Below are 21060 nucleotides of genomic sequence, written 5' to 3'. Positions count from 1 at the left end.
AAAAAAAAAAAAATTAAATTTTTCAGAGGAATTGTTAGGGGTGCCAATAATTGTGGGACACATGATTTCAAGTTTTTTTTTTTCTAAATGTATGATTTTTTTTTACCACCAAAGTTATGTACTTAAATGAAAGGTTGGATTTTTCTCTTTTTTTGCATTTGGGTTCTATGTTGTTTTAAAAAAAAGGAGAATTTTTAGAAGTCCACGACCACATCTTAAACAGGGGTGCCAATAATTGTGGAGGGCACTGTAAGTGGCATAGAAAACTCCCTGAGATGGTATGAAGAAGAAACCAGATTAAAAAAGAACCAGTCCTAATCACCAAATGGCCTTTCATTAGAGTTCCATTACTGCTGATGAAACTTGAATGCAAATCTGTTCACTGCATCCCCAAGCCATTGTAGCAAACCACTTATATTATTTACAATCCATCTTAATGGTTCTTGAATTCCTCCACAGTAACCTCATCAATCCTATACATCAGAATAACATTCTGGAATAAATGTAAGAAAAAAAATCAGCATTGGTACTGAATTCATTAGAAATATATTTATTCAGTCAAATTCATAGTCAAGTTTATTTCAGTTTTGATGAAGGCGACTTTTTTTTTTTTTGCACAAATCTACACAACGGAAAGCGAATACACACCTGATCTGTAAAAACCCAGGAGCCTGAATAGAAGTTCATTAGTTACAATTAAAAATAAAGGAATTATAAAAAGGACCTGAAATGTTTCCCATGTTAAATCACACACTTACACAATAACACAAACACTGTACTGTCTACAGCACATAGACACTCTGATCAAATATAGATTTATTATAAAAAAACACTATATGGACAAAAGTATTGGGACCCCTGGCTTTTCAAACTGTTAGCACGAAGTTGCAGGCACACACTTGTTTAGAACGTCTTTAGAAGCAGAATTGTTGCATTTCCCCTTTTATTTGACCTCGAAAACCCAAAACCTGTTCCAGCATGACAATGCCTCCGTGCACAAAGCCAGATCCATGAAGATCTGCTTTACATGGGTTGGAGTGGAAGATCTCCAACTTTAGAGGTCTGACCTCAACCCTATTGAACACCTTTGGGATGAATGTGAACACTAAAAAATGCACCCCAGGCCTCATCATCTGACCTCCATCACTTTACTAACACCCTTGTAGCTGAATGAGAACAAATCTCCACAAAATCCAGTGGAACATCTGGCTAGAAGAGTGGAGATTATAATAAATACAAATGGGGACTAAATGTGGAATTGCAAAATCACATACCAATGTAATGGTCAGTTGTCCACTTTTGTCCATATAGTGTGTGCACACATTTTATGTATATATATATACATATATATGACACTACAAATAAACAGTGTGAGAATCATTCATGTTTTGTTAGACAGCTCACTATACACACGTGTGCGCGCACACACACACACACACACACACACACACACACACACAACGAAGACCATCAAACTGTGGCTGTGGTATAAATCCTGTATTGCTGATTCTCCCAAACTGAAGCGCCGTGTGCGTGCGTGCGTCTCGTCAGTCCACGTTTCTGTATCGGGTGAACAGGTTGTAGAGAACACGCAGAGTCGACTTTAGATCGCAGTTCACGATGTCTGAGAGGAGAAAAACACAAATCCGTATGATTGCATTATATACAGGAGCTGGTTTATAACTAATAGAACATGACCATGAAATCATGGGATCCTCTGGGGCTCAGAATTAATACAATACCATACTTTATGAATACGGTGGGTTTTTTTCTCTTACTGAAATGATCAGATAAAAGATGTTCTATTGCCTGTGCGTTAATGCTAAAAAAGGATTATATTTAGCACAGCTTTCTGTCTAAATCTAACCAAAACAACAACAATAATAATCATATTTGAAGGATGGCTTCTATATAATACACATGTCCATATGCTTATTGTCTGTATACTTAGAGAGAAAAAAAAAAAGTAGTGATGATATCAGATATTCCTTAACAACTTTTTGTAGATCGATCTCATGAATATTTACATCAAAAACAAGGCATGTACAACCACCTTCAAAAAGTGGTTATAATGATTTTTATGCTTATCCTATTTCATATATTTGAACTTGCTGTGACCTTGAACCTGTTTGGCTCAATTCAAATAAAAAGTAATCAATTCTAATTCAATAAATTCTAAAAAAACAAAACAAAACAAAACAAAACATTCGACCAGCTGGTCATGGACATGAATCTCAGAAGGACAATCGCCAACTGCGACTCTTGGGGCCCTTGAGCAAGGCCCTTAATCCTCTGTTCTCCATGGGCGCTGTATCAGGGCTGCGCTCTGACCCCAAAATTGACTTTTGTGGTGCGGTTCTTATACATACATACATATATACATACATACATATACATATACATATATATATATATATATATAATACAAAAGTATGTAGTATGTGCAGAAAGAATTTCACTCTGCTGTAAAGTCGATGTGACGATATTTTATTTACGTGTGGTGTGAGTCAGAGTTCTCTATTTACCTTCTGCTCTTGGTTTTGGTTTCTCCAGGCCACCGTCCTGCATCAGCTCGAAGGCGAGGGACACGTTTTGGACCTGAAATGAAGCAACAGCACGGTTAAGGAAACATGACGCAGTTCCTGGGGAGATGTTCCACTGGATTTTGGACTGTGCTTGTTAAGTGGAGATTCATTCAGCTACAAGGTGAGGTGAGAAGGGCTGAGGTTCAGTCAGTGTTCACATTCATCCCGTAGGTGTTCGATAGGGTTGAGGTCAGCAGGTCTACAGCAGGAGATCTTTAACTCCAAACTATGGAAATCGTATCATTTAGCTGGATTTGTGTGTCCAAAGACAATTGTACAATTGTTGTTTGGGACAGAACCACACATAGCTGGAAAAGTCAGGAGTCTCATTACTTCTTTCAAGATAATGTGTGTGTGTGCAGATTTGTTGATCCCTATTGTGTTATTCTTTCGACTTGTCCTTTTAAAACCCACACACCGGCTGTCTCACATTCTCCCCGTCTCCAGCTGGATGCTAATCTCCGTGTCGCTCTTCCATTTCCTGTGCAGAGGCAGATTACAGCCGTGCCCTGCTTCCCGGTGCCTACTTGGCCCAGTGTGTTGGCTCTGAACCCGGCTCGGCTGGGCCTTGCGACAGCGCTGTGCCCCTGAGAGCGTCTCAGCGCTGCCCCTCATCGTGCTTTAATACACACGCGATTTTTTAAAGCACACGCTCCAACATCCCCATTGTTACCCCTCAATTTTAGCCACACCCCCAAAACTCCATATAAGGCAAAGCTCACACTAAAAGTGCCTCCTAGGTCTGGTCATTCAATTTTCACTACGATAAAAGACTATGCAAATAAAATTTGAATAAAATTAAATATGCACGTATTAGGTAGCACGTCTGCCTATTTAGAAGAGAGGTGTTATGATTCACAGATTTGCATCGTCAAAAATAAATAAATTAAAAAATTACGATTTACTATACGATTTATTTATATGTAATTATTAGTAGATGCGCTATACTTTGATTATTGACAAAGTTACCAATAATTTGTGACTAATATTTCAGATTGTTTTCTCGTCGCTAAACTGTTTTTTTTTATAACGTATCGCAACACTACGGGGACGGAGGCGTGTCCTGAGAGTCGCATAGAATACAGATTAACATGGCAGAGGTAGAGCTGCGTCTTCCTGCAGACAGAACAGGAACAAAACTACGAAGACCCGTTTGAATTGCTGTCTGTCTGAACCAAAGAAATAAAAGCGAATTATCTGTATAGTGAATTTGCGGAGTCGCATTGGGTTGAATCGAAATCGGATCGCGCTGCATCGTAACGGGGGGTGAACCGTATCGTATCGCATCGCATCGGTAGCTCATTCATACGGATCTTTCATGTATCTCATCATTGGCTATGCATCGAGATGCGATCGGCTTCAGTTATGGAGTAGAATGTATAAGCTCCGCCTACTTCTGAGCTGAAACTGCTGCGATGTAGTGCTTCTGTAGATCTGCAATTTGATATAAAAAAAAAAAAAATCTGCCATTTTTTTTACTAGTTTTTCCGTAGTTTAGTTCTGGAGTTTCAAACAAATTTTATTTTATTCTCTTTCTAAAATGAAAATTGACCAGAAGGTACACGGAGGCTTCTAAACATAAAAGCCTCCAGTAATGCAGCTTGTCCACCGCAGCTACCACAGACACAAGCTTTCTCTTATACCATATGTAAATTTGCATAATGGCTCAAAACACACAATAATACAGTGTCAGATCAATAGACATTTCCTCAGAATGTCCTTGTGATAGTACTGGTTACTGGGTGGTGGGAAAATTGGTTTGTTCTCCAAAAAAAAAAAAAAAAGGCGAGTTGGTGAAATAATTTATAAATACAACAAGACAAATTCCACACCTTTTGCTCAAAGTTTTCAGGAGTAAGGAAGAAATTGTAGAGCGGTACGAAGTATCCTTCCAAAAGTCCCATCAGAAGCACCAGGTACACTCCGTCTGCAAACTGAACACACACACACACACACACACACACACACACACACACACACTCACAATTCTACATATTAATATCGAAAAAAATAAATTTCTAGATGTCACCAACGATAGCAGAAATAAACATACACAATATGTGCAAAAGTATTGGGGCACCTGACTTCTCCACCCATATGTGGTTCTTCCCCACAATGTTGGAGGCACACGATAGAGCTCAGACCTAAAACCCACTGAACACCTTTGGGATGAATGTGAATGTTGACTGCATACCAACACCATTGTAGCAAAGATTTCCACAAAATCTAGTGGAACATCTTCCCAGAGAAGTGATGGTGGAGATTAAATGTGGAATGGGATGTCCAAAAAAAGAAGCCCAAAGCAATCTTATGGTCAGGTGTCTCCAAACTCTTGTGCATGTTGTACAATAAGGAGTCATTCTGAATAATTTTAATGATCGTATCGTATGCGTAGTGCGAGCCCGGTACCTGTGTGTCCAGCTCGGCCACCTCCAGGTTCAGCTTGTTCAGGTGTTTGTTGACGAAAGTGATGAGGGTCTGCACAGTAAAATGAGGAGAGTTTCAGTTAAAGCGGTTGGATTCCTGGACACGGATGCGCACGTCTGTGACGCCTTACCTTCTTCACCACGTTGAGTTTGTCAGGTGCGTGATCGAACAGGGTGTCGAACGCGTCGCGCTCTGCAAAGAGAGAGAGAGAGAGAACGCAAAACGTACTCAAGGGATGTGCTGTTGGAGCTGGAAACAAGCAGCGGTTTTATATGTATCCTGTAATGCGAGATCTTTCTGATCCATCGAGGACATGAGATTTCACTATTGGTACTGTGGTTGATCTCATCGGTACTGAACAATCCAAAAATGAGCGAAATGAATAAGAAGTTCATGCAGAACGTACCGTGCCGGCCAGAAAACGCCCTGTAGGAGAGCGAAAGACAGGAGGAAATCAGATTCAATAAATACAATAATATAAAACTTGTATATAAAAAAGGCTAATGATAATAAAGCATAAAAACGCTTTTGTAATGCAAACGCTCTCAGGAACTCGTATTACTGACATTCCACAACATCCAATGTAACTCTAAATGGATACAAAGTACAACGGTTCAGCACAATCGCTGTGCTGGGAATAAAAGGTGACAATGATAAAAGGTAAAACATGACTGTCTGTGTGTGTGTGTGTGTGTGTGTGTGTGTGTGTGGTGTGTATAACCTACTCATCAGTCACCATTTAATTTGATTGTATGGTATTTGTATAGCGCGTTGAACAATAGACAGCACTGTTTCTAGGCAAAATAGGCGGTTGCCTATGGCGCAACTACCTAGGGGGTGCTAGTGAGCACCCACTGCCCTGCTGCCCTCGGCCATAACATATTTTCTGCTGAAGTTCAATGTACAATATTTGTTTACGTATTTAAATTTTGGCAATTAGACAATTGGTTGGCAAAAGGGTGGGGGGGGGCGTGGGAACTCCCCGAGATGGTATGAGTAAGAAACCTCGAGACTCAACCCGTCCTCATCTATGCAACACCGAATGTCCATTCATTACGGTTCCATCATTGATGTTATCAACTGTTCCCTGATGGCGTTTCGACTGCAAAACCGTTCCTGATAATCTTATTTAGTCTCTCATTCACAGTATATTGATCAGTGAGTCCCAAACACACACACACACACACACACACACACTAAGTTTCGAATAGACTACAAACTATTACTTCTCACTTACAAAGCACTAAATGGTTTGGCTCCGTGTATCTATCCAGTCTTTTAACACGCTACAATCCGCCACGCTCCCTGAGATCTCAAAACTCTGGGCTTCTAGTAGTTCCTAGAATAGCAAAGTCCACTAAAGGTGGTAGAGCATTTTCACATTTAGCTCCTAAACTCTGGAATAGTCTTCCTGGCGGTGTTGGGGCTCAGACACACTCACCCAATTTAAGTGTAGATTAAAAGCGTATCTTTTAGCAAAGCCTACACATAACATCGTCTCACATCATAACCTTGTGCTCCAGAACATCTGATCACATGCACATTATCAACTTGTGCTGTTAATATCATGAACAGCAGCTACGCTAATTCCTCTCCACTGCTTCTCTTTCTCTCCCCATCCCGAGGCATCCTGAGGTTGATCCAGCTCAGTCACCTCCCACCTCGTGATGATTACGGACCTTTAAAGTAGATGCGAACTCACAAACATCCTGAACCATCTAGAGGCGTACCAGTGCCATTTGGATCCCGCTACATGTGTGGAGTTTTGACATTGGACCTCCTGGAGTGTTTAAAGGCTCTGGCATGGAGAAGATGATGCTGGATCTGTGGTGATCACAAATGCTGAGCTTATAAAACTCGGAGCTACTAACCATATAGACTGTTTAAGACTGCAGAAAGAACATCACTTATAATCTTATACTCCAGTAATCATGTTAGTTCTCACTGTCCAGTGTTCTGTATTGTTGAAAGATTTATGATCAAACTCTTGATGTCACCCAGATGAGGATGAGGTTCCCCTTTTGAGTCTGGTTCCTCTCAAGGTTTCTTCCTCATAACATCTAAGGGAGTTTTCCTTGCCACAGTCGCCACGGCTTGCTCATCAGGGACAAATGCACACCATTCACCATCACTGTTGATTTGTGTAAAGCTGCTTTGAGACAATGTCTGTTGTGAAAAGCGCTATAGAAATAAACTTGACTTGACTTGACTTGACACACACACACTTACTTACTGGCTTAGGCACAATAACCCAAACATAGAGAAGCTGAAAGACTCACTCGGTGTTGCCTGTGATTTCCTCTTGAATCTGACGAGACTGCAGGATTCCCTCCCGTTTCTGACAGTTAGGAAACACACACACACACACACACACACACACACACACACACACACACACACACACACACACACACACACACACAATGAGGTTAACCAGGAAAAACTGGAGCATCACACAAGCATGTCACCCTTTCAATTACATACAGATTTAAAACGAATAATACATGTTTCTTCTGAGGTTCTAGAACGCTGTCGAGTTGAGAGTCTTAAATGCGTCAAGAATGCGCATCTAAATACACAGCATTGTTTTTATTCACTAAAATGCACGATCGATGTGTAGATAATGTATTATAACTAGAGGTTGACTGATTCATCGGTTTTGCCGATTAATCGGCACCAATCGTCGATTGCTAGAACTGTTGGTAAAAATCGATAGTTTTTTTGGCGTGATAAGGTTACGAGAGCGGCCTCTAGAGGTGAATCACTGATGCCACACGTTGTTTGTTTTTACACGCGAGACCGCGCGCTGCATGGAGAGCTCTATATTATATTTATAATTGATATAATTATATTTATTAATTAACAGATCCATATTAATTTCTTACCTTTTTATTAAGGCTGTCAAAATTAACGCATTGATGATGCATCAATGCAAATTAACTCTAACGGCACCAATATTATTAACGCGCGTTCAACGTGGCGCGCATTTTCGTTTGACCGTTTTATAAATATATAAAATACATTTCATAAATATAAATAAATAAATATATATAAAAGAGGCGAAATTCAAAGTTCCAACGCAACATTCATTTATTCACGCCGTCTTTTCTTTACTCGTCTATAATTTAAAAAATAGGGCCGAAAATACATTTTAAATCACTAAACGTTTGTTTTACTGATGCGCCATGTCACCAAAATCCACCATGATGGGCACATCCGGCGATTAAAACCGTCCGTGTGGAAACATAGTAAAGGTTTCGTTTGGTGTCCTGATAATTTCGTAATTTAAAACACCAGAATTACTTTAAAACATTTCCGAGAGTATTTTTACATCCTGCCCTGTCATCCGAAAATGTAAACAGGCTTGTTTGTTTCAGCATCTGGATCAGTAGAAAGAAAGAGAAATAATGCTACAGCATTCCCAAGACATCCTATACAGCTGTGTGGTCACATCTGGCTGGAAAAGGCAGGTGTCCCGATACTTTTGCACATACAATTTAGTGAATAACAAACTAAACTGTCCACTGACACTGGAGACTCCTTCATCCAAAAGTGATAGATTCCACACTGACTCGTACCTGAACCACCACCACCTGAATGGAGACGTGGTCTGGGAGGCGGATCGGAGCTCTGAAGTGCTGAGACAGTGCCACCAGGAGGTGCAGGATGGCCACCAGGCTCTTAGCATGAACAGCTAATACAGGAACAGAGAAGGTACATGAGAAGGTTTACACAGCGCTCTTATCGTACAATCGGGATGCAGTCTGGGCAGAACATTTCCTCGAGCTTACAGTCGACGTTCCACTTGGTGTTTCTGGGGGAGACTTTGAGAACCTCGTTGATGCGCTCGAGGACCGTCTGGAGCTTCTGCTTCTGAGCGATCTCCGACTGAGTCACCTCGGCCACGTTCAGCTTCGCTCCCTCCAGCTTCTCTGAAGGACAAGATACAGAGATGGACAGAAGATAGAGATTTATATGATTAAAAAAAGTTGTTTAAGTGGATTTATTTCAATAAAGCAAAAAAAAAAAAAAAAAACACACAAAACAATGGCAAAAGTATTGGGACACCTGAATCTTCTCCAGCTCAGTGAAGATATGGGTTTAAGTGGAAGATCTCCTGCTATAGAGCTCAAACCCTTTTGAACACGTCTGGGATGAATGTGTACATCATTACCTTTGAAAATCTAGTGGAACATCTTCCCAGAATTGTGGAGGTTATTATCAGAGCAAATTGGATGTTAAAAAAGAAGCAAACTTATGGTCAGGTGTCCACAAATATCATTTTTAAACACAATCTGACCTGCTCATTAGAGCTTTCATAATGACTGGATAATTAAATCGGGGTGTGTGAGGGAATGGAAAACACATAGGTGTCTAGTGTAGGAGGGTCACTTAGGTTTAAAGATGTAGCATGTAGAGTTTAAAGACGTTTCGAGATCCAGGATTTTATCCGAACAGGGCAATAGTGTCAATACTAATCCAGACCTGAAAATCACTCAAATCTAATTCCATACTTTTCCATATTGTTCCTGAAATTTACAAAATTGACAGCACCACGTATCCTCACCAAAGAGCTTCTGCAGAACTTGTCCATCGTACAGATCGTCTGTCAGCTCCTTAACAATGATCCTCTCCCCGACCAGCACGTCGTTAATCCAGTCTATAAGCACCTGAGAGAGAAAGCGCCGTTAAACAGCGGTGTTTCGTTAAACAGAGGAGCGAGAACCTTAACGGCTGATTCGTCGTCCTCACCTTTATCAGCTCCTGCAGTTTGCTGTTGTTCCTGGAGTTGGGGTCCACCATGGTGCGAACCTCGTTCTCCTCTGATTGAAGAGAAAAGACAAGGAAGTTGAGTAAGGAATGAAAAACCAGGCAAAAAACGTTTTGATTTCTGAATTTGATGCTTTTTAAGACTCTGCGGAAAATTTTTTATCTGTTCTAAATGTACCGAATATTAAAAACTTCAAAAGTATTACTAATCAACATGGACGAATATTGATGCTTTATGCAAATGTATGTTTATTATTAGTGAAACCAAACTCAACATAGAGCATGAAGACTAAATATTCTTGTAAATGTTTTAAAGTAAATATAGTGTTTTAAATTATGTAAATAATCAGGACACCAAACAGGGCTTTTTGTTATGTTTCCACACGGACGGTTAATGAGGTGATACCGGAGAAACTGTACCTCTACTAACTTTCATACGGATTACATCATCAGAGAATATATGTTTTTGGTATTTGTTTATTTAAAAGTAAACATTTCAAGCTTTCTATTCATATATTTATTATGTCTGTGAGGCGAGTGTTCGCTAAGATTCAGTTTGTTTTATTTATGTGTCTGTGAAGAGATGATAGAGACGGCAGAGAGTGCCCCCTGTCTGTTTCCTTTATTTTACAAAATCACAGCATTTTGTTATTATTATGAGTGTATACGAAAAAAAGTAGACCCTTTACAGATTCGAATGATGTACTGCTCGTATCTGCACCATCACAAAAGACAGTAATTTAGGTTCGCTTCGGCTTTATGAGGAGAAAATGCCACAAACGCGCCGGCGCGTTTATGGACCCCAGAGGGTTCATTGTGCACATTATGGCAGATTCTGGCGCTGATTTGAGACTTGGCGCAGCAGTAAAACAAATGTTAACTGATTAAAAAATATATATATTTTGAAAATATATATTTTTTATGTATATTTTTTATAAAAACAGTAAAGAAAATGTTTTTTTTTATATCGCTGACTCCCTCTGTCTTATCCACATCAACCGCAGACGTCTTGTTGCCTTCTGCCATGTTCATTGTTCACTTTGTAAACTAGTCTACGTCTGTGGTGTGTGAGAGACAGGAAATGATACACCAGTGGTGGATTGAAAAATTGATTATGTCGCCAAATAGATTAAAACTAAAGTAAAGAGTCAACAAACTGTGGTGCAGTTTAAAGGGCACAGAGTTAGAAGTGGTCTCTGATCTAAGAGGCAAGGTGAGCTTTCTTCTCTCATCTCATCTGAAGTTCTGAGGTTCTAGAAGAGAAGGTATGATCACCCAGGAAGCTGAGAGGTGGTAGCTTAGTGGTTAAGGCATTAGACCTTGGCTCAGAAGGTCATTAGTTAAAATTCCAAAAAAAGTAGAGGCGTGTTTGTGACTAATGAAAGTCCACAATCTGTCATTTATCGTTATTTTTTACCAGAACTAGTGCCAGAGATGCAGGTCTAGAATGCCAATCGAGACCTTCTAAACAAAATTTGAGTCCAGAATGTGTGTGTGTGTGTATGGAGGGTGAGGTGACGTACCCAGCATGGTGTCCTCCGGATGCAGCTCATACGGTGTGGGACTCAGGGGCAGGTTGATGGCGTTCATGCCTTCCTCCTGCAGCTCTGACACTACACAACACACAGGAGAAAATAAAAAGACCTGCTCTCAAAACGCAGAACAAAACGTTCCCTCGCCGAAACGCTTCTCCCAGACGTATTTCAAAAACAATACAACAAATCGTAAAGAAGTGATACAGAGAGAACGCCAGGGTGCGAGCAAGAATGGTAGCACAGTGGTTAAGACATTATATTAGAAGTTCAAATTCCAGCACTACCAAGCAGCCATTGCTTGGCCCTTGAGCAAGCTTGACCTTAACCCTTAACTGCTTGGATGTAAGTTGGGTAAAGGCGTCTGGAATGATTCATCAAGTAACCCAAATATCAAATGTAAATATTTGCCTCGATGCTTCACACAGAGCACCGTTTCCCTGCGGACCATTATTACTGACGCACCACCCGCTAAACTCTGGAACGTTCTGAACAGTTGAACACTAAAGACACTGCAGAATAAAAACAATAGAGGATCTGGGAGAAAACAGTGAGATGCGGGGAGAAGATTCATATGGAAGCCCATTTCTGCTACTTTTTTAACAAAAGATTGCCTGATTCCGACTTTATTCGTAGCTTTTTTTCTTGCAATTCCCCCTCTGCAGTGCCAGAAAGCTTTACATATCGAAAATTACATGGGATACAGTCAACAGAATCACGTTTTTAAACTGAGCCTCCGATCCCTGCAGAGAAACAAACTCTGTCTAACAATCAGCTCTGCAGAAATAAACTCTGAAAGTCTGAATTACGAGAAATAAACTCGGAATTGCAAGGAAAAAAACTCTAAATTACAAGAAACAATCTCGGAATGTCAAGGAAAAAAGTCGCAAATAGGAAAACCTTTTTTTATTCAGGTAAAAGAAAAACTGCAAAACATACAAAACACCGTACAGTGCGATACATGGATACTTTTGGTGATACAGTGAATTTTGGGACGTACCTTAAGCCCTTTTTTTTTGTAGTTATTATTATTATTATTATGATGTTAAATAGACCTTAATTAGAAATGTACCACTGGGATGATAAAAATGGAAATTGGGGAAAAGCTCTACTCATCCTTCCACACCGAAGGATCCTCAGTCGTGTGGGTGAAGGAAACCAGCTCTCGGCTTTATTAATGTCACTATTTTAAGCGGAGGGTGTTAACGGCGTCCTCCTGCCGAGAGCACAGCGAGCCTTTCACCCTGCATCCACCACCCAGCATGCATCGCTGCACACGCCTACATCCTCACAGATGCTTACAGAGGGAACATCCGCTGCTGCATCGCAAAAACCCCTGGTGGTGAACGTGACATCCTCACGATCCACGCAATCAACACCAGCATCTCACACACACTCACACACACACACACACACAAAGCTAAGCGATCCACAACTTCTACAAAAAACCCACAACTTGGATTTCTGTCCTGAAAATTCACCATGGACCCAACTTCAGAGTAAAGGAGTGGACATGAGAAGAGGCACTTCCACAACGCTGTAAATGATCTCTCCATCAACCCGCCGCCTGTGCATCACCCAAAATGGTTGTAACACACACTCCACATGCTCCTCACACGTGTGCTGGAGCTCAAACCTGAGATGATGTTCCACCCAAGCTGAGCGAGAGTAAATCTCACTAGAATAAACAAACAACAACAATCGGTCTTGCTATAATCTGCTATAATATATTTTTCTATGCATCCAGCAGTTCATCCATCCATTCACTCATCCACCTACATATTAATCCAAACATTCATTTTCATTCACCCAAACATCAGTCTAATCATCTCCCCTTTATTCCAACCATCTACCCATCAGTCCAGTCATCTACCCATCAGTCCAATCACCTACCCATCAGTCCAATCACCTACCCATCAGTCCAATCACCCACCCATCAGACCAATCATCTACCCATCAGTCCAATGACCTACCCATCAGTCCAACCATCTACCCATCAGTCCAACAATCAGTCCAATCATCTACCAATCAGTCCAACCATCAGTCCAATCATCTACCAATCAGTCCAATCATCTACCCATCAGTCCAACCATCTACCCATTAGTCCAATCATCTACCCATCAGTCCAACCATCAGTCCAATCATCTACCAATCAGTCCAATCATCTACCCATCAGTCCAACCATCTACCCATTAGTCCAATCATCTACCCATCAGTCCAACCATCTACCCATCAGTCCAACCATCAGTCCAATCATCTACCCATCAGTCCAACCATCTACCCATCAGTCCAACCATCTACCCATTCGTCTACCCATCAGTCCAATAATCTGCCCATCAGTCCAATCATCTACCCATCAGTCCAACCATCTACCCATCAGTCCAATCCCCTACCCATCAGTCTAATCATCTACCCTTCAGTCCAATCATCTACCCATCAGTCCAACCATGTACCCATCAGTCAAATCACCCATCCATCAGTCCAATCATCTACCTATCAGTCCAATCATCTACCCATCAGGTGAGCCATTCATTCAGTCCATCCAACCTCTAGTCCATATCATCTACCGTTCTATTAATTCACCAGTCATCCATCAATTAGCCAAACTGTTCTGTCCATCCTTTTATCTGCCTCTTATTACCACTACTACTACTACTTCTACTACTACTACAACAACAACAACAACAATAATAACAACAACAATAATAAATATTGTTGATGGTATTTATAATTAGTTTTCTGTGATTTTTTACTGTCTTGTTGTGATGTGCTATTAATTGAAGGTGAAAAACAGAGGAACGCAGGAACATGTTCCTACTCGTCGTGTGGCAGAAGTTCACTGAGACGCCCAACATCAAACCAGCTGTGGACTCCTCATTACTAAAGAACCTCTGAACCTCTGGATCTCTACATGGAGACTGGAGCTTTGGTTCGGTTCAAAAACTTCCACGTGTTTTACAGCTCAAACTTTTTTTAATTTAGTGTTACCTTCTTTCGCCTTCTTTCTCCTGACCAAAGTTCCTCCGAGTTTCCCGAGAAAAGTCTCATCCTTCTTCCTGAAGCTCGGGGAGAGGGGAGTGGGAGAGGACGGAGATTTCTGCGGAGAGGACGCCATCATCTAAACACACAGTGTCTACCAAAAACAAACCAACCAAAAAAAAGTACTGAATTCCTAAATCACTTCCGGTAAAATTTGGGAAAAATCCCTAGAACGGAAACGGAATTCCAGAGATTTAGCCCTGCCCCTCTAAAAACATGGATTCTCCCTGCCTCCCTCCACCCCCTCAAACTTGTCACAATGGTTACGCCTTCCTCGTTCATTTCTCTCAAGTGTACCGCTGGTGTACTGTCGAAACCTGTTCTCGCGGGAATTTAATCTCCATAGAGATCCGCTGTGACGCGGAAAACAGTTGGCGTTTAAAAAAGATCGTCGCCCTGCTTTACGACGGAGTTTGCGACAGTATCTTTTAAAAAGTCTTTAAAAAGGATTAATTAATAATTATTATTTTTTTGCTAAATGCTCCATCATATAATATTTTTAAATCACCTTTCGCAAAAGGTTTGGCACCTAAAAAAAAAAGCAAAAGAGCCGTATTCAAATGTATTATATATCTGGTATAATTCTGGTCCTCAACCACTGCTCGACTGGTCCAACAATCTCTCTCTATACCTCAACATGCTTCCAGATTTTTCTCGGTTCTGTTCTTGCACTGAGGTGAAGGATGAACTGAAAGTAGCAAATGGAGTATGGAAGAACTCTCAAGAGCTTCGCAACAGTCAGCGTTTAAGACTCGATTTTCACCTTTCATACATATAAATAAAAGCCTACAAGAGAACAGATTTTACATTTCATGTTTTTTTGTATGTATTTTGTTAAACGAACTTTAAAGAAATACAAAAAAAAGAGCCCAGGGTGCAGGATAAGGTGTTTATAGCTGCTATAATGAAAGAGAGAACTGGAACATAGACCATCGGTCTTCAACCGGGAATCCGCGACCCCTAGGTGGTTCGCGGCGGTACTGCAGGAGGTCCGTGAATTAATATCGAATCACAAATCATTTTTGTAATAAAAAACAAAAAAGGGTCAAAACAAAAAATGAAAAGTAATGTATATGTATAATATTCTATTAAACTTTAAGCGGATGTTCATGTAAATGTATAATAGTCCACCTGATAGTAAAAGGAAAATGAATGAAACTGCAAATCTATTAAAATAAAACAACTGTGAACAACTTAAATTCAGATTTTAATGCGTAAATCTTTTCGAAAGATTTAAAAATATATGTAAATATACAGACAGTGATGCATGTACAACAACAACAGTTCAAATTCTCTTACATAACCAGCGTAATATGATTGGTTTCTATTAATATCAGTGGTTTTATTTGACACATTTTTTAATCAGGGGGTCCCTGCCGCAAGTCTCCATCACCGAAGGGGTCCTTGACTGAAAAAACGTTGAAGATCCCAATAGACATTTCAGAACATTAAATCTAAATAGAACCCGTGTCTTTCTTTAAGTTATAAATAAATCAACAGTATTGGTGCAATGCAGTGAAAATTCTCACTGGTTCGATCCTGAAATAAAGTAAAATCATTCTCAATATTCTCACTATGAAGTTCTTCCAGGTTCTCCTGGTTTCCTTCCATCTCCTAAAAACATACGTACACGCACTGTCCATGCAAACCTTCATCCAGCTGTGAACAGGTGTGTGCGAGTGTCTGGCCTTCCCAGGACATGGACCCCAATAAAGATAGAAGAGGAATGAAGCAGTTCAGAATGAGGTTTTACAGGAAAATAATTGCTTCCGGTGAAACGGAAATTCCACCTAAAATGTAAAATCAAGACGCTTTTAAAAATCCATCAGCAAACAGAGTTTGCAGTCTTTATTAAATGAAATCCATCCTCGTTCGGCTGTTTTTCCCCTCATTAAATAAATAACGAACAGATTCAATGTGACAAACGAGTCAAACAATCAACAAACACCACGAGTGAACGTTAAGATGAAACGTGAACAACTTTACATTCAAGCCTGACAGCTGAGACGTTAAAATCAGAACAGTGACTACATTCATACACACGCTCTCTCTCACACACACACACACACACACACACACACACACACACACACACACACACACACACACACACACAATTGTAGTGTTTCAGTGTTACATTTTGTGTTACATCAAGTGTTAAAGTTCACTATTGCTGTATATAATAAATAAACTCATTAGCGCAGGTTAAGGGTTACGATGAGACGCGTCCCGGACGATTCTTTATGTAAAAAGCAGCTGCAGGGTCTCCTGCTGTTCAGGAAACCCAGACTCTAGAATCAGGTGTAAAATATAAAACGTGAAATGGGTTTGTTTCAGTCAGAAAAAGGAGGAAAAGTCAAATCTCGACAGCACGAGTGCTGAAAGGTTTCCCTTTTTTCAACTTGCTTTTTCCTCACGCACAAAATCGTTAAGTCAATCGCTCAGACATTCGATCAAACACCCTCTTACACACACTTTCGTTCACACACACTCAGACACTCGCTCGCACATGCACTTGTACTCCCTCAGACACACGCAATTTGTGTGCGAGTGTGTTTCAGTCATGCCCAGTGAAACTGGTAACCCTTGGAAAGAATGAGACCCTCGAGGTCGCGGTCTTCCGCTTTCTCCTGCAGCCGTTGTTCCTCGAGCAGGCTCACCAACTGATCTCGTTTCTCCACCACCTTCATCACCTGGTCCAGCAATCGCTGTTCTTCCTCCAGCTCCGCTGTGCTCTTCTTACAGTCTAAACAGCAGAGCAAAGGCAGAGGGTCAATTAAACTTCGCTGCATTCAAGCCAAGTTACACCTGGATACAATGGTTTTCATCTCTTCAACAAACTAGCAGTAACGTATATATTTATAATTACGTGGGAAAGTCGGAGCGCACGCTGGAGGCTACAAATGACTCTCTGAGATCGTGGATAATCTCCGGCACGCTACAGATTAACAGGTGGATACGCCACTTTCTTCAGGTCGTAATTTAATATTCGATAATTAAATTTGCCGTCAACGAATCAAGTTATCGATTAGTTGGGCTGCTCAAGTTAGAGGTTAGAGTGACCACAACACAGCCGCTTGTGAAATAGTACAGGATCGAAAGGCAGCAGGAAAAAATGTGCATCTCAAGTCATTCAAGGCACGAGGCCATTTTATATTCAACGCAACAAAGAAGACTGTAACCTGCAAGTTCTGCAAAGTGGAGCACATGAAGAAAAGAAAAAAAAACACACACAGGCAAAACATTAGCACAGTAAGCAGAAACTGTAAAATCCTCATCATGTGAAAATGGTCAGAGGTGAGAAGTAATGAAGTACAAATACTTTGTTACTGTACCTTAAGATTTTTCTGGCATCAGTTCTTTAAGTCACTATTTATTTTTCACTTTCACTCATTCAATTTTTACACAAATATCTGTACTTTCTACTTCTTATATTTTCAAGAATCGTTTATTTTTTTTGTTTTAATCTATTCGGCAACATTTTTCTTCTTCTCACTGCGCCGTTTTTTAGCCCATCAACCTGTTTCCTGTCATTGCGTGGCCTTTTAAATCTCCCACTGGTGCCTCATTTCCCGGCTCTCACCATGTCTTTTAAAACACGAGTATCTTCTACTTAAGTGCATCATGTGTGTACTTTCACCAGTACCGTCTACTGAAGTGTTATTGTGTAAACTGTTTGTAACTTCAGGACAGTCGCACTGGATCTGTTCTGTCGTGACTCGTGAGCATCAGGTTGCGTGTGGATTCGATTAAAAACAGCAGCAGCAGTAAACGATGGCATTTTCAGTCACCGTTGTGGTTTTCAGCCAATGATTACGCATTTGTACACCAACGCATATTTTCTCTTTGTAAATCCAGTCTGCTTGCTTGCTGCTTTTCTGCACCACAACAGTATCTTATCTGTTTTCGACCGTGCGGCTTTACAATACGTTCAAACGCTCGTTTACAATGTTTGTATACTTAATTTATGCATATATTATATAATTACTATACAAAACTAAATTTATGATATTGTAGATGCTCATATATATATATATATATATATACACACACACACACACACACACACACACACACACACACACACACACACACACACACACACGTTTTTGTTTAATACTTTCTTGGAGCTCCTTTGGCCCCAATTACAGCCTCAAGTCTTTTTCAGTTTGATGCTAGAAGCTTAAAGCACCAATTTATGGGCCGTTTCTCTCGTTCTTCTTCGCAGAACAACAGGGTATACTGTATTTTAAAGAGTGGTAGAAAAGTGGCCTCACCTTCAATACCCATCCTGCATCTGAGATCCTGCTGAAGCCGACTCTGTGTGTCCTCCAGCTCCAGCTCCTGAGCGCTGCAACACAGCCACATTCAGATCCAAACATTAGACTCCATGAATATTGTTCCTCAGGAAGTCAATAGTGATGCGATAATGTTTTCTTTTTACACACTGGTAAATGACTTCTAAGACACACATTTCACAACATTCAAGTTAGTCTAATTGTTTTAGTGTTTTCTTACAAGATCATGAGCTCCGATTCGTATCTCGCCAGCTTGTTCTTCTCCAGGACCAGTTTAAACCACATGTGCAGGAGCTCGGCTTCATCCGCTGACGCATCCTCTGAAACATGAAACTCAGCTTACACTTATACGCCACATGTTCACCTTGTTTTCTATTCATTTATTATCACACACACAATATAGCCAAAGGTCCTGGGACACCAGACTTCTCCAGCTGTATGTGGTTCTTCCACAAACTGTCAATACAAAATTGGAGGCACACAATTGTACAGAACGTCTCAGGATGCGGTGGCATGAATTTTTCCCTTCACTTAAACTACAAGACTTTAACCTGTTTCAGCATGATGATGCTCCTGTGCACAAAGCAAACAATCTCCTGCTATAGAACACCAAACCATATGAAACACCTTCGGTATGAATGTGAACACTGACAGCACCCCAGGTCTCCTCATCTCACCTCCATCAGTACCTGATCTAGAGGAACATCTTTCTAGAAGAGTGGCGCTTTTTATTTCAGAAAAATCAGGAAATGATGTTCCATCAATTCCAATGGAAGAATCCTGAAGACTGGAACCGGTCATGTTTTCATGAGCGTGCTGTTTTCTCCTTTCGCAAATCTCCACAAAATCTAGTGGAACATCTTCCCAGAAGAGTGGCGGTTATTATAAGAGCAAATGGGGGTGTTCAAAAAGCACATACAAATCTTTTAGCCATAGTGTAGGTCATTTTTTGTTGCTGCCATTAATATTATTATTTTGATTGAATCATGAATCAGGCTCAGCCACATGGCTTAATTTGTATAAAATAAAATCTGATATATCTCCGACCTTGCTCTCCCCTACGCATGTTACACCGCTGCATCTTTGATTTATTTAAAAAGTAGATATTCCTGGAATTTTGGTAAAATATGTGATCCAAATGATAAAAAAAAAATCCTCTGCAGAGCTTTTTTTTTTTTTTAATTACGTGGAGGTGGTAGCTTGGTGGTTGAGGCATTGGACTTCGGATCCGATGGTCATGAGTTCAAATCCCAGCCACACCAAGCTGCCACTCCTGGGCCCTTGTGCAAGGCCCCTTAACCCCATAGCTGTTCAGCTGTATAAATGGGATAGTCGCTCTGTATAAATCTGCGTAAATTTAAATCACCCAGGAGAAATATGTAAAAATGGAAGGCATGGCAGCCGTCCCTCCTGAAGGCAGCCCCCCCCAGGAGCGTCCCCACAGTCTATACAGTAAACACTGTCCATCGTTCGACTCGGTACATCAAACACCGCCGTCTACAAAAGCTGGCTGGTTGAAGAAATCAGACTAATGACTGTCTGGATCCTTCTGCATACTTGTTCTTCTCCAATCTGTTACCATCAACCTGGAGGCACAAAATTGTATACAATGTCTTTGTAAGTGGGAACATGAATTTTTTATGGTTGGAATTGGATGATCTCCTGAACCCTCTTGCACACCTCTGGGATGAATGTGAACCCTGACAGCACCCTCAGGCCTCCTCACCTCACCTTCATCAGCACCTGACTTTACAATCCCCCAATACAATGAATATCACTAAATATTTCTATATAAAAAAATAATAAATAAATAAATAAAAGACTCAACCATCCCTGTCACCCAAACTCCACATCCTTCCAAGATGTTAAAATTCAATTTAGCAGAACACAAATAACACACTCTGACACACTCAGGGCCGTGATTATAAACTCATTATCTGTCCAGGCACCGTGACTTTTTTTTTTCCCATCCGGAAGAATCGCTGGCTTTAATAACCCTCAGGTATATAAACATTTGCGAGAAATAATGAAACGTCGGACCATTTTGGAGCACTTTTCCCCCCTTTTTCCAGCCTATTTACAGGACCCATTACCTCTACAGTCATTTCGGCACAATTTACGCTCTAAGTGGTTATTTGGTTTGAATGCAAATCGCTATTATTTCAATGGCTAATTTCGAAAGCCTCTTACAAAAACCTCTCTCGCGGCGAAGCACGGATTGGGGATGAGGACGGCTAATACGGCACGGCCACGAGACGACGAGATGAAAGAGCGGGGAGGAGAGAGAGAGAAAAAAAAAAAAAAAGTACGTCGTTCAACGCAAACACCCCCCACCCCCCAAATAACTTCATGGAATGACCTTGCGGTTTCCTTTTACTTTAAGAAAAGCCATATAGAGAAGCGCAGGTT

General features: G+C 40.7%; 2 protein-coding genes across 2 annotated transcripts in view; both read right to left on the bottom strand.

Moving 5' to 3' along the window:
- Positions 1-1362: 1362 nt before the first annotated feature.
- parvaa (parvin, alpha a) lies at positions 1363-14691 on the bottom strand. Its single transcript, XM_046850247.1, has 13 exons — positions 14303-14691; positions 11306-11395; positions 9765-9835; positions 9580-9682; positions 8804-8944; positions 8591-8706; positions 7292-7350; positions 5419-5438; positions 5143-5204; positions 4995-5063; positions 4418-4519; positions 2526-2598; positions 1363-1624 (listed from the first exon to the last, which is right to left on the bottom strand). Exons 1-13 carry the CDS (start codon positions 14430-14432, stop codon positions 1548-1550), a joined length of 1113 nt encoding a protein of 370 aa, XP_046706203.1. The 5' UTR covers positions 14433-14691; the 3' UTR covers positions 1363-1547.
- An 850-nt stretch (positions 14692-15541) lies between these two features.
- mical2b (microtubule associated monooxygenase, calponin and LIM domain containing 2b) overlaps positions 15542-21060 on the bottom strand; it is a 67734-nt gene continuing 62215 nt past the window's right edge. Inside the window, 3 exon segments of the mRNA XM_046849232.1 lie at positions 15542-17099; positions 18631-18704; positions 18872-18971. Of these exon segments, the coding sequence (XP_046705188.1) occupies positions 16915-17099; positions 18631-18704; positions 18872-18971 (359 nt within the window). The 3' untranslated portion in view covers positions 15542-16914.

The sequence above is a fragment of the Silurus meridionalis genome, chromosome 5 (genome assembly GCF_014805685.1).
Source record: "Silurus meridionalis isolate SWU-2019-XX chromosome 5, ASM1480568v1, whole genome shotgun sequence".
Classification (NCBI taxonomy): Eukaryota; Metazoa; Chordata; class Actinopteri; order Siluriformes; family Siluridae; genus Silurus; species Silurus meridionalis.
This window is presented reverse-complemented; position numbering and strand designations above follow the sequence as displayed.

Coding starts and splice junctions, on each gene's coding strand:
- parvaa (XM_046850247.1), bottom strand. CDS start 14,432: ATGATGGCGTCCTCTCCGCAGAAATCTCCGTCCTCTCCCACTCCCCTC. Junction 11,396..14,302: donor GAGAAAGAAGGCGAAAGAAG/GTAACACTAAAT, acceptor TGTGTTGTGTAG/TGTCAGAGCTGCAGGAGGAA. Junction 7,351..8,590: donor TTCAGGTGGTGGTGGTTCAG/GTACGAGTCAGT, acceptor CCTAACTGTCAG/AAACGGGAGGGAATCCTGCA.